This window comes from Microcaecilia unicolor, chromosome 6, assembly GCF_901765095.1.
Source record: "Microcaecilia unicolor chromosome 6, aMicUni1.1, whole genome shotgun sequence".
NCBI lineage: Eukaryota > Metazoa > Chordata > Amphibia > Gymnophiona > Siphonopidae > Microcaecilia > Microcaecilia unicolor.
This window is the reverse complement of record NC_044036.1, coordinates 312,258,451-312,272,967: the sequence shown is the minus strand read 5'-3', so window position 1 is coordinate 312,272,967 and position 14,517 is coordinate 312,258,451. Positions and strand designations below refer to the sequence as shown.

At 43.0% G+C, this 14,517-nt stretch overlaps 1 protein-coding gene across 6 annotated transcripts in view; it reads left to right on the top strand.

The window, feature by feature from the left end:
- Positions 1-14,517, top strand: part of SEC14L1 (SEC14 like lipid binding 1) — a 176,515-nt gene that overhangs the window by 54,722 nt on the left and 107,276 nt on the right. For 3 of the 6 annotated variants that reach the window (XM_030208149.1, XM_030208145.1, XM_030208151.1), the window contains exons 1-3: positions 3,469-3,648; positions 3,825-3,902; positions 7,919-8,009. In XM_030208149.1, the coding sequence (XP_030064009.1) occupies positions 7,947-8,009 (63 nt within the window). In that variant the 5' untranslated portion in view covers positions 3,469-3,648; positions 3,825-3,902; positions 7,919-7,946. Of the gene's footprint in view, positions 1-3,468; positions 3,649-3,824; positions 3,903-4,201; positions 4,222-7,918; positions 8,010-14,517 lie in introns of those variants that run through there. The other 3 variants (XM_030208146.1, XM_030208148.1, XM_030208147.1) reach the window with 3 other exon arrangements.

Genomic DNA, 14,517 nt, shown 5'->3' with positions numbered 1-14,517 from the left:
AGTGGGACTTTTCTTCATTTACCTTTAGTGCTGCTCTTTTATTCCTCCTTTCTGACATTCTTTCCTGGGAAAATAAATTAGCAAAGTAAAATAAATCATGTTAAATGTGTGTTGAAGACTTGGACTGTCTCCAACCCTGCCCCATCCCTGCAGATTCTGTCTTCGTCCCTGCCCCGTCTCCGCCAGCCCTGTCTCCGTCCCCATTCCCATGGGCTCTGTCCTCATCTGCAGAAACCTTGAACAATTATGTTTTTATATTTAAATCTTTTTATTAAAGTATAAAAAGGAACAATATGCTGTGCAACTACTGTGTATAAATTACAAACAGAAAACAATAATAACAGTGAGCAGCTATAATAATCCTCCTCACCACCATCCTCTACCCTTCCAACCCCAACAATAGCTGATTTCTACTACCCCAAGGAATACTAATCCACCCTGTTAAAATGCCCAGGGGTACAAAATACAACCCGTTCTGTATGCCCTAGAGGGCAGAAATATGCCCTATGAAGCACTGTTATAATTTTTTAATCTGTGGATGAATAAGAAGTCATCATCAATCTTAGGATTCAGTTTAGCTCTCCTGTCTTCCACAGTCCCTCCTGCAATAGAAAATGTCTTCTTAGAAGATGTTCTGATAGCAGGATGTACAGGATCCCCCATGCAAATTTTGCTAGCTGTAGCCAGCATGTTTGCTTGTTTTTCCAAAAAATCAAAATATTATTGTCTGCATCAATCAAACATAAATAAGAGTCCAGTTCATTAACAGGCTTCAAAGTAGAAAATGACACAGGGACAAAGTTTGTCCCCGTCCTCGTAGGCTCTGTACCCATCCCCATGGGATCTGTCCCCGCCCCATCCCCGCAAGCTCTGTCCCCATCCCTATCCCCGCGGTTACTGCAGGTCTCCGTCCCCATGTCATTCTCTAATCTGGACCTTCTCCCAGAGGACTGATCCTGCTCGTATCCTGGGAACTCCTATTCTAAAATAAGAGCTTATTTCTACAGCTTCACACAGAGAGACGTTTTTCTTGCTAAAAAAAAAAAAAAAAGGAAACCTTTATAGTAACATAAAGACTGAGATGGTCCATCTAGTCTGCCCAGCAAGCTGTATGGCGTTGTATCAACCACTCTTTGCTGGTTACCCCCATGCCATTTTCTTTATGGCTGCAATTGCTAAGAAGGTTACCTGCCTGCCTCTTTGGAGGCATGCTTTAATCATATTACTGCTGTTTAGGGCTAAACCACCATTCAATGGAGGTTATCACACTAGTTTGTTACCATCACCTTTTTGGATTGTTGCCAGTTTGTTTCCACAAGTCTCTTTATGACCCTTTCCAAGAAAAATATATTTACAAATATTCCCAAACCTAAGTTTAAGAGATTAGGGGCCATGTTTACTAAGGCGCGTTAGCATTTTTAACACGCCTACAATTAGCGTGCACGCTAACCATGTAGGCGTCTATAGGGATATTGTAGGCATGTACATGGTTAACGTGCATTAATATTAACACGCCTATAACATGGCTTAGTAAACAGGGCACTAGGGCTCTTCAACTCGGGAATGAGAAGGCTGAAGGGGGGATATAATGGAGGTCTACAAAACCCTGAGTGGTGTAGAATGGGTAAATGCAAATTGATTTTTTACTCCTTAAAAAAAAACGTAAAGACTAGGGGACATGCCAGAAAATTACATGGTAATATTTTTTCTCTCAATGAATAGTTAAGCTTTGGAACTCATTGGTGGTTAGCATATCTGAGTTTAAAAAAAAGTTAAAAGACCAAAGCGTCAAAAAGTACAAAGATCAAGAGACACTCAATGAAATTGCATGGAAATACTTTCAAAACAAATAGGAAGAAATATTTTTTCACTCAAAGAATAGTTAAGCTCTGGAACTCATTGCTGGAGGATGTGGTAATGGCAGTTTCATATCTGGTTTTTAAAGAAAATCTTAATTAATTAATTAAGGAAGGAAGGTATGGACAAGTTCCCAGAGGAAAAGTCTATAGTCTGTTATTGAAATGGGTATGGGGGAAGCCACTGCTTACCCTGAGATTGGTGGCATGGAATGGTGCTACTAATTTGGTTTTTGCCAGATACTTGTGACCTGGATTGGCCACTGCTGGAAGCAGGATACTGGGCTAGATGGACCATTGGTCTGATTCAGTGTGCCTATTCTCATGTCATCATATTCACTACATGCTATTTTTCTTTTGTTTTATATGAAGCAAATTGATTAATATAAATACTATCTTTCTCTTCCTATCACTCTCCTGTCTTCAACCTTTAGCTGTATTCATTTGTTTGAAGGCGTAAATAAATGTGTGGATAAAGGTGAGCTGGTTGATGATGTAATGTATCTAGATTTTCAGAAAGCTTTTGACAAACTTTCTTATGAAAAGTCATGGGATAGGAGGGAATGTCCTTCTGTGGATTAAGAACTGAATTGGCCACTGTTGAAAGCAGAATACTGGGCTAGATGGACCACTGGTCTGACCCAATATGGTTATTCTTATGTTCATAGTACTTGATTTTCAATATTATGCAAGAATGAAAATGCTCTAAATGATCAATTTTAAAAGTATCTTGTGTATAGTAGCAAGCTCCAATGCTCACTTTTGAGAAACTTGAATGTTTGCAACCATTGGCAAGCACCAAAATGGCCTCAAATCCAAGACTGAAATGTCCCTGCAGAAACCGGATCTGATTCATAAATTACACTACATCATTCTCTAGCTGATCAGTACAGCAGACCTTCCTTTAACTATAAGAGCCTCACATGTAACAGAACCAAGGCAGGTACAAGGATATTGGGTACCCTAGGCAAAGCTTACACCTTCTCCTCAACTCTCTCTCTCCCTCCAAAACAATCACATCACCCCAACATCACTCTTCCCAGAATAATATGTGTAAATGGGCTGTTTGAAATTTTCCCCATTCCCTACTTGTAAAAGTATCTCCTTCCCCCTCCCCATTTTTGGAGAGTGTTTGATTGTCAGGACTTTGCTTTGACTGCAGTTGCTTTTGGTACCAGTGCCACCCTCCCCAAATTGATGCTTTAGGCGGCAGCTTACTGTCACCTATTAGTTGAGTTCCCCCCCTCCTCTCCTCCCAGTATCAAGTTCCCTGAAGGTAACCTATAAATAAAAACGTTCTACTGCCCATCCTTTTTCATTCACCACAGATCGTGGCTCCGTCTGCATCAGCAGTGCCCTAGAGCCGGAGCCAGCCGGCAGATCATTTCCAAGAACCAGCAGGAAACTTGGCTAGCAACAATCACCGTGAGCAGCACACAGAGAAGGCAGACGTACACTGCCCCTGAGCACACAGTCATTTAAACCCTGACTGACACCACCACCACCAGGCCATCTTGCGTCACACCGTCTTACGTCATACGTTTTCGGGACGCGCTCCAGGCTCCTCCCCCTTTCCCCCGTCATCTCTGTTCCGTCAACCACTGACCAAACAGCGCCTTCCTCGGGGAAGGAAGGAGGCGGCCACTTGCCCCGGCGAAGCCACTCCCGGAGAGCGGCGGCCGCGGTGCCAGCGGCGGCGACAGTTCTGTCTCGCTGTCAACGTGGAAAGCCGGCTGCCGGAGGGGAGCGAAGCGCGATGGCGACGGGCTGCGCGGCGCCTCTATGACGGAAGGTAGGCGGGCGGCTGGCTGTCCCTCTCTCTCTCTCTCTCCCCGTTGGCTCCCAAACGCTGTGGTGGGTCCTCGCGCGCCCGGCCCGGCGCTGCCGCGGTTCCCCCCTCCCTCGCTTCCTCGCTCCTCTCGCGCTTCCTTCCGCGCTCTAACGCTCTTTCCCCCCCCCCCCCTTTAGATGGAGGATCTGCTGTTCATCGGAAGAGGAGCGCGCTCGCCTCACACCAAGGTCCGGTCCAGGGGTCCCAGCAGCAGAGTAAGTAGACAGTGGAGCCTCCTCCAACCGCCTCTGTTCCCCCCCCCCCCCCCCCCCCCGCTCTCTCCCGCAACCCGGGCACGTCATCCGGGTCCGTCCTTCCCCGCGCCATTCTGACATTGGGTCCCAAACTTTTCTCTGAAGGGCGAGCCGTCCCTTATTGCTACTGTGTCCAGTTTTCTAGGGCTTTGATCCCCTGCTGCGTGTCGTTTCTTTGTGGCAGATGGAAGAAGGCATTTCATCTCTCTTCATTCACTGCCATCCAAGCCCGGTGGACGTCTCAGGTTGCAGTGGATCACTAATAAATCCCCAACTCCAGGTTCATAGGCTGAATAAATCATTCGAACCACTCATCCGTGAAGGAAGGCTGATCATTTTTCAACAAAATAGGGGGAAATATCTTACTAGAATACTTGGCAGATTTTTTTTAAACTTGTTTTTTTTTTTTATTTCACATTACAGAGATAACTGTTTAAAATAATGCAGACGTTTTTGTGCAGCGTTAGCTAATTGGCTGCTTGTGGGAAAGCTGTGTAGGGGATGTTTGCTTTTCTTTCTAGAATTTGTTTATTTAGTGTTTATAGATTATACAAATAGGCATGGAAATTGCATGATGTTTAATTCATTTTTGAATATTGAAAAATCCACTGTGATCAGCTAGATTTAAAGTACTTTTTAAAGACTCTCTCAAATCATTTATATAACATTGTTTCTGTTTTGAAGAAATAAGAATACAGCCAGAGTTTTTGTGAGACAGTAAACAGAAGTTGTCGCCCTACCCTTCAGTGTTATGCAAGCAGTGTACAATGTATCTTTAAAGATTTTCAATATCTTTTTTAAAGAACTCTCTCTTTTAAATGAGCACAGTTGCTTTGTTTTCTGAGGTGCTTAATTTTGTTTCACAAATAGAAGCTAATTTATACATGGTGTGAAAGGAAGCATGCAGTGAGCAACTTTTTGGTAAAGTAGGTATTTCTGCCTGTGGATACACAGTACCCCTTCAACTGTGCTTTTTTTGTAGTTGCAGATTCTATTCTTTATTTTCTGAAAGAATTGGCAGGGTTTTTTTTCCCCCCATAACATTCTTGACAGGTACAATTAAGTTGACAAACATCAGCAGGACTGTTGGTTCCTAGTAGCATTAGTCAAGAATGCTAAAAGTTTGCAATAAGACATCCACATCAAAAACTTTGCTGTGGGGATATGCAAGAGGCTCAGTGTCTTGCAGAGGGATTTGTGTTCAATTTTTGTCTCAAGTTTTCTACCAGAATATACACTGCTTCAATGACTTTCAAGCCTGTAGACAATATATACATATTCCTTACTTCAGTGGCGCTGAGGATACTCCCATGGTGTTCACAGCCTCTAGGGCAGTGGTTCCCAAACCTGGTCCTGGAGGCACCCTAGCCAGTATGGTTTTCAGAGAGATTTGCATGCACTGCCTTCACTACATGTAAATCTCTCATGTGGGTATCCTGAAAACTTGACTGGCTGGGGTGCCTCTAGGACCATGTTTGGGAACCACTGCCCTAGGGGCTAGGATCTCGTAGTCCTTTGCATTGGTTGCACTTGGATTTAGGGCCCATGTGTTCTTGGTTATGTAATAACTGGATTACATAGTAAATGTCAGCAGACAAAGACCTGCACGATTTATCCAGTCTGCCCAACAAGGTGACCAGAGTTGAATCTGGCATTCTGCACAGGTTCCACTTCTATATGATTTAACACTGGTATGCTTTGTAAGTCTAAATGCTTTAAAAATATGCCTTTCCTCTGTCTCTCGCGGACAATTTTGGCACACAGACCGTTGAAGTCTGATAATTACATTGGGAAAAGTGGAAACTTAGGTTAAAAAAAAATCATTGGGTAAAGTTCTGAGTCAAGGCTCATGGTGCAGACCCCAGCTTTTGTTCCAGTCTAGCTGGATGCCCCAAAAGATTAGAAGAAGCTGCAAGGTCAAAAAAAAGGAAAATCCATGTTAGGATGTTAAACATGCCTCTTAAGATGAAGTTCTGAAGACTTTGCTGTGGTGTTAAAAGATCATGTAAATGTTTTTATAAAGATGTTGCTAGCTGCCTCTACAGCTCTTCCAAGGTACGCTGGCCTGAGGAGCAGGGGTTGGATCTGAGATTTAGAACTGGATCTCTCGCATTGTTGTGTAAAATGCTCTTGCTCAGCCATTAGTCTGGTTCATCTTGCATGCAAGAGAAAACGTGTTTTTTACTCATGTAATTTTAACCAAAGTTTTATGCTTCACACCAGAACCTTTAGTTAACGCAACACCAATAGATGTCAAAGACACAATTCAGCTTTAGCTGATGGTGCCTATTTCCTGCTTGGAGGGATTTACATGCTGGAAAAAGATAAAATCAGCTGATTTGGCATTTTACACTACTTAAGCCTTCTAAATGCTCAGCATGTGCACTGTTGATAAAGGTTTGAACTAGGTCCCAAAAATTCACTTTTGTATGTTTGAAATTTTTTTTTTTTATCCTTAAGGGCAAGATTTGGATTTCCATTGTTTTGCTTCTTTATCTATAGCTTTTGCTTATAGCTCTTTTCTAGCTGTCATCGAATCATTTCCTGTAAAAGAGTGCATTTTGTGGCCTATTTACGAACAAGGTGTTGCTTGTTAGTAAATAGGCTTCATAGAGACTAGTGAGGCCTAGTTACTAACAAGGAGCCTTAAGGCCTGCATCACTAAACCGCACTAGCAATTCCCACATAGCAAATGTGACGTAGCCCATTTGCCACATTGGGAATCACTAGTTTGGTTTAGTAAGAGTCCCTTAATGCATTATTTCATTTTTGTGAATAGACTTCATGATTGGTAAATAACTTGTTTATAAATATTAACTTCACTGGCTGCTGTGATTATTTATTTATGATTTTATTTGAATTTGCATTTTAAATGCACATACCCTTTCCAAATCTTCTGCCCATAGGTGAGCTATAGTCAAGTACCCAAGTTATTTCTCTGCATAGGTGGGCTCACAATCTAATTTGTACTTGAGGCAATGGAGAGTGATGACTTTGCCCAAGGTTACACTGAGCATCGGTGAGAAAAATGGGAATGTGAACCCTGATTTCCTTGGTTTTTTTTTTGTCCACAGCTCTAATCTAAAACTTTGAGAAAGTGGAGGAATAACCTACCGATTGCAATAACATAGTAAAATTGAAGAGAATACTTTAGAACATTCTAAGATTAGTTAAGCAATTCTTGGCTTAGTGATAGTATTCAAGAAATGTAGGGTCCCTTTTGCAAAGGCTCGGTAAGGCTACCGTGCAGCAAATCAGCCCTATTGCCAGGGTAGCGTGGGAACCCAACGGTAGTTCTGAAGTTGGCGCACAGTTTCCTGCAGTTGAAAATAATTTTTTGTTTTCTACTGCAGGGGGCTTTCCCGGTGGTAATCGGCAACGTGGCCACATTACTGTACACTGCCCAATTACTGCGGGGTTAGCTCATGAGCCCTTACCGCCTACTAAATAAGTGACAGTAAGGGCTCAGGCAGTAAATAGCCACGTGCTAATTTTAGTATTAGTGTGCGGCCATTTATTGCCCCATTTTAAAAAAAAAGTTTTTCCTGCCATGTTAAAAAAGTGGCCCAGTGCTTGCCAATTTCATTCGCCAAAACTAGTGCAGGTTACTTTTTACTGCAGCTTAGTAAAGCACATTTTTTATTTTCGGGGTACTCTTGAAGATGATTTTTTTTTAATTAGATGTTTAATCCTGCTTTGTCTATAGTCATTACATTGTGACAACAATAGGGTCATGTGGCAGGTCACTAACTCTCCATGTTGTACAAGTATTCACTCTTGGCCAGAAAGACCATGAAGTGACTGTCCTTAGCTAATGACACAGATAATTCCTTCATTTGAGCCTTAGCCAGAAGGTTGAATAAAATGATCATATATGGCATATGTCCGAGTTCTGAATTATGTAATCTTGCATTGCGGACCAAAGACTGGACTGAGACATCTTTAATGATTTCTAATCTCTGGTATCTGTGTTACAGGTTTGAAGACTATTAATACACCTTCATCATGGTGCAGAAATACCAGTCACCTGTGAGGGTGTACAAACACCCATTTGAACTAATTATGGCTGTGAGTACTAGCTATTAAACTTGAATCTCATGTCATGAATGCTGTAATTTTTCTTCCCTGCAACCCCTCCCAATCAGACATGTAGCTTAACCCTCCTTAAACAGTGAAAAGGTATTTCGGTAGGAGAGAGAGGCTGAATATGGAAATTGTAAGAATGCAACTTAATATGGGGGAGTTCAGATAGCTTTTGATGACCCTCTTTAATAACTGGCCTTCCCCATTTAGAGACAATTATGTACTAATTTGCAGCCTGCCATATGTCAGAAGCTTTCAGCCAGTGTCAGTATCATAGAGCAGCATATCTCCATAAATGTTATGTCTGGTTTTGAGGAGTGGGAGGGTTCAGCATACACCCTGTTTTCAAAAGCCAAGCTCATCGCAATAGTGCTTCCTGCTTCAGCCCAGTGACTAGTGCTGCACCTGTATCCCAGAGCTTTGTTTAGCAAGAGGACTACATCCCCCTGACCTATTATATTTATTAACCCAGATGGAAAATACAAATACACTCTTCTGTAATTTTAGTTTGTGCAAGGTAGCATGCAGACTAGTTAAGGTTTCTTTGACATGCAAAACACCAAAATAATGCATGAATTTACTTCCTCTTTTTTGTTTAGAGAAGTAGCCTAGTTAAATTTGCTTATTTGAAGTGACTTATTCCTCAAATTAATATGTGCAAACTGTATTATTTTAGCATCTTGTCTAAAAATTATGCCCTATGTCAATTTTAATTCCTGTGCCAACGCTGCCTCTGTTAAGCACAAATATTTTCCTAGGTTCATCCTAATAGCTCTGTGGCAGAGCTGTACATTGGCTGTGTGTATGATCGGGATTCACTTCCTGAACCCAGCTTCTCTTTCACGGGCTGTTCAGGGCCCAAGCTGCAATGGGGGAGTAGAAATCTTTACTATTGCACAATGGTGACACCTAGTGGTGAGACTTGGAGCTATGTGTACCAGATTCGAGAGGGAGCTGCAGTCATTCTGTCTAAAAGTCAGTATAATAGCTGGGCTAAATGGGAGAAGAGTGTATGGTTTTAGAAATGGACTAAAGGGACCAGGTAGTTGGGCTATAATGCACCGTGCCTTCATTCACAACAGAGGCCAGTTCTGATTGAGCTGGAAGACCAAAGTAATAAGAAGAAAATCACCAGGCCTTTTATTAAAAAAAAAAAAAAAGTTGGATCCCTGTTGGTCTGTAAGTGTCTTTAGGTCCCAATAAAACCAGAAATTCTGTATTGCTGCATGTGGTGTTTCAGCTGATCTGATTTTTGTATCTTTAAAAGTATTCAACGTTATGAAAGGAACTTCTATTTAAGCAATATGACATGCAGCGCAACACATCACAAAAACACAAAAGAAATTGTGTATGCACTTACAGAGATCCAGACAGTATGGCTTTTGGTAATAGTTTTAATTATCTATTTGTTACATTTGTATCCCACCTATTTGCAGTCTCAATGTGGCTTACATAGTACCGTAAAGGTGTTCGCCAAATCCGTAGTTGCATGTGACTGTCCTCTAAAGCTCTGAAAGATACAAATCGGGCAAGAGCAGTGCACACATTTTATGCGATGTTGCTTCAGCTTTTAAGACATAATTCTATAAAGCGAGTGCTAACACAAAGACGCACACATATATAATGAGGGAAATTTACACCACCACCCCACCCAGAATATTTCCAAAATGCATTTACCTGTGCAAATGGACTTTTTCAAAATTTCAAAACAGGCCTCCGTCTCTGGGATTAAATGTATGTGTGGCTGTCGGTAACTATTGTGCTATTTTTTCACCATCTGGAAGCTTCTGCCCTAGGCTGCTGTACCGTTAAGCCAGCAATGTTTTATGATAGTATTCATTTGTACTGTCCAGTTCTCTATCTTAGTTACATGTTCCATCTATTACCAGACTACAGTGAACTGTAAATGGGAGTTTTAGTAACACTACTACTACTACTACTATTTAGCATTTCTATAGTGCTACAAGGCGTACGCAGCACTGCACAAACATAGAAGAAAGACAGTCCCTGCTCAAAGAGCTTACAATCTAATAGACAAAAAATAAAGTAATCAAATCAATTAATGTGTACAGGAAGGAGGAGAGGAGGGTAGGTGGAGGTGAGTGGTTACAAGTGGTTACGAGTCAAAAGCAATGTTTAAAGAGGTGGGCTTTCAGTCTAGATTTAAAGGTGGCCAAGGATGGGGCAAGACGTAGGGGCTCAGGAAGTTTATTCCAGGCGTAGGGTGCAGCGAGACAGAAGGCGCGAAGTCTGGAGTTGGCAGTAGTGGAGAAGGGAACAGATAAGAAGGATTTATCCATGGAGCAGCGTGCACGGGAAGGGGTGTAGGGAAGGACGAGTGTGGAGAGATACTGAAGAGCAGCAGAGTGAGTACATTTATAGGTTAGTAGAAGAAGTTTGAACAGGATGCGAAAACGGATAGGGAGCCAGTGAAGCGACTTGAGGAGAGGGGTAGTATGAGTAAAGCGACCCTGTGTGGAAGACGAGACGGGCAGCAGAGTTTTGAACCGATTTGGAGAGGGGAGAGGTGACTAAGTGGGAGGCCAGCAAGAAGCAGATTGCAGTAGTCTAAACGAGAGGTGACAAGGGTGTGGATGAGGGTTTTGGTAGAGTGCTCGGAAAGAAAGGGGCGAATTTTATGGATGTTGTAAAGAAAGCAACAACAGGTCTTGGCGATCTGCTGGATATGAGCAGAGAAGAAGAGAGAAGAGTCAAAGATGACCCCAAGGTTTCGAGCTGAGGAGACAGGGAGAATGAGAGAGCCATCAACAGAAATAGAAAACGGGGGGAGTGGGGAGGTGGGTTTGATGGCATGAGGAAATCACATACAGAATGTAAAATATAATAACATTTGAGTATTCTAAGCTTTTAAATCAATCATTATTGTTAGTTCTGGGAAACTGATCCTGTTGTCTTGCCACATGATCCGCATAGAACTAACAATGGCAATTGCAGAATACAAGAATCATATAACATAGCATATAATAGAACAGTATTGTTTGCACCATTTTCATGTTAACCTTTTGCAAACACAACTTCTTTATGAAGTGATCTGGAATGGGAAATTGAACTAGAATGAATAGGCTGCCTAGTACAGTATTGTTTTTTGTAGTTTTATAAATTATTCTTGGCTCTACGGTCTCTTTTTTTTGTTTTGTTTTGCAGATGTGTTTGAATTTAATATCTCTTACTCTAAGCTAAACTTTACAAGTGTCTTTTGGAGCCAAGTACATTACCTTCCTGTACGTGTTGGGTTCATAATTAGTGAACTTTTCCATTGTTTGAGTGTTTTTTTTCACAGAGGTTGTTGCCTGGAACTTTTTTTTTTTTTTTTAGATGCTCAGGGGAATTTAAGAAATGTTCTTTCCTTTTATTTCCTGTTAATCATGTTTGTAATAGCTGGGCTCAACTATAACATAACCCCACAGGAATTTGATTGTGCCGAAATTGCTCATGAGGATCCTATTGATGCAGTGTGGTAACTCTGTTTGCCTATTTAGTCTTTTAAATATTGAAGGCAAGGCTGCCAGCTCTCTCTGAACTCTTCTTTGGTGGTTTTTGTTCTGACCTAGAGTACAGTGTGACAAGTTGCAGATTGTATATGACACATTAAACAGAGCTGGAATGATATATGTGCATTCATTCAGGTAGTAAAACAGAAAATAGAATCTCTGTTTTTGCGAGCTTGAGATGCGATTGTGTTTGGTTTTAATGGCATTTTGGCTTCTTCTCATTCAGTAATTACCTATACTAGTGAAGAGAGAAGTCAGCAATGTCCAGTTTAGCAAACTTACATGAAGCTCTTATGTTATAGAAATTATAGTGGTTCTGATTTCTCATCTATGTAAAACACTTTTCTCTGAGGACAAGCAGGCCAGGGTGACATCGTTCACGTCGCCTGGTGCGGGGCTTAAAGCTAATACAGAATTAAGAACATGCTGTCACGTTTTCAAAGCTGGACACTGGGTTTGTGAGCCCTTGGGCCATTGCCGAGGAGTGGCAGTGGCAGGCAAAACCACCCCACGCTAGAGACAGGGCAGATCTCTGACAAACAGGCTTCACCTGCACCTGGCCACTTTCCACCAAGAGTTGAGCTCAAGGTTTCAGGTGGCCGGCAGGACTTACTGGACAGGGCAGGACTGGCTAACAGCTAGGCAGCACAGGAACAGCGAGGCAGGGAAGGGATAGGCTAACGGACAGGACTGAAAGCTGCGAGCAGCCACTGAAACAGGGAACAAACACAGCTAGACAGGAGACTGAACTGAAAGCTGCAAGCAGCCACTGAAGCAGGGAACAAACACAGATAACCCCAGAACTTGACAAAGACATACAAACAAGACACAAGACTGGGAAGCAAGCAATACAGGAAACAAGCAGTATCCTAAACTAAACATAGACTAACTAGAGCAAGGAAACAAACTCGGGCAGAAGTGCTAAAGCACCAACATACCAGGGCCTTAGACACAATGCAAAGGCAAAGCAGCAAGGTTTCAGAATGGCTAATAAGCCCAGCAGCACCTGGAGCTCAGCTGCAACCATCACCAGGAAACTATGGGTGCTGTGTAGATTCAATCCAAGCAAGCAAGTCTGTCAGGCCGGAAGATCCGGACCGTACTGAGCTGAAATCTGGAATGGGTGACGGTCCACAGCAGCCACCGGTTCTGCCCACCAGAGGGTGAGGTGAGCACAGATGTAACATATGCACAGCATCCCCACTGCACATGCGCGCATGCCTTCCTGCCTGTCGCAAGAGCATTGCATCATCAGTCTATTCTCATCTGCAGTGAGGAGCGAACGCAATTGTCCCACACTCCTCACAGCGTCTGGTGCAAAAACATTGGTTGTTTTTTTTTTTTTTTTGCCTTCAGGGGTTTTTTTGCCATGATTTTTGTTTGGTTTTCTTTAGAAAATTTCTCTATCCCTTCCTATATATTTTGTTTGTTTTTTTTCCCCCCATTTTGAAGTCTTTTTTTTTTTTTTTTCGTTGTTGTTTTTACCGCACTTGGTAGGTCCTCTTAAGCCTGACCTCTGGTTGGTCTCTGTTTTTCTGGTGCTTGCCATTTTTTTTCAGTCATCATCAAGCCATTTCATTTGGCCATGGCTGTTTTCCCTTCTATGTCATTGAAGGTTCCCAGTGGCGTTAAGAGCTGTAGCCAGTTCAGTAGGACCATCTCTGGCAAAGACACTCGTTATTGGTGTCTTCAGTGTTTGGGTCTTGAACATATCCCTTCTATCTGTGTTATTTGTCTTCATATGAAGAAAAAAATCCAGATGGCCAGAGCGGCTCAGAGAGAAGATTTTTGTAACCCAGTCCGAAACCTCAGTGTCGGGAGTTGTATCGGTCCGAATGGCTAAGAGGCCTGTCTCAAACTCTGGGAGTGAACGTGCATCGAGTGGGTCTCAACCTTCCTTGATGCCAGCCGCTATGCAGGGCCCCTGGGACCAAAGTCAGTTCTAGACCCAACCCCGAGGTGACATGGGGATTTGACGTCGACCTCATCAGTACCAAAGAGCATCGATGACCGGCATTGGGCGAAGGCCGAGAATCATCAACATTGATCCCCCTCGACACATGCTACTGGGAGCTCCAGGGTACTGAGGGATTTGATCCCCTAGAAGCATCAGCACCAGGACGACTTCTCCCCCTCCAAATAGGAGGTGCTGATGCGTGCATCTCCACGCAACCAGGACCAGGCACCAATCTCAACCCTAGCAGTTCATCATTCTTGTCTCTGAACCAACACACCAGCTTTTCCTGATGGCTTCCCTAAACTTAGTGGGTTTTTACAACAGTGTTCATTGGCATCTGGGGCACCTGCTGTGCTCTGTGCTGTTGCCCCGCAAGGCCCTGTCATGTGCAGCACCACTGTCAACAGCCACCTGTGTTGGCACTCTCAACATCGATTGAGGAAGTGTCGCCAAAGCTAAGGATAGAATAGACACCTCGATGCTCTTCTCAAATACATGACTTCTCTTTGTCGAAGCAGACTTTGTCTCAGCCCTCCCATGAGGAGTTTTTTGCTGACACTGATGAGCGCTCATGGGAGTCTGAGGATCCATGGTACTTCTTGGATGAGGAGTTATATGGTATCCCATCTGACCTCTCCCCTCCAGAGGAAAGGAGGAAGTCTCCACCTGAGTGCCTTTCCTTCCCAGGTTTTGTTAGGGAAATGGTGACAGCTATTCCCATTCATTTGGAGACAGAGGACGAGCCCAGGGCCGAGATGTTCAAGGTCTTGGACTATTAATCTCCTCCTAGAGCGACTGTGATAGTCCCCCTTCACCACATACTGAAAGACGTTCCGATGAAGAACTGGGAGAGCCCTCTGTCATTCCCTGTCTTTCCCAAGACAGTTGCTTCATTGTTTCTTGGTTGTAGAATCCATGCTCGAAAGAGCCAGAAGTTCTGTAGACTATGCTTCAGCGCCCCCTGGCAGAGAAGCTAGAACCATGGATTCTTTTGGGCGGATGATGTATCGGGCCTCTATGTTCA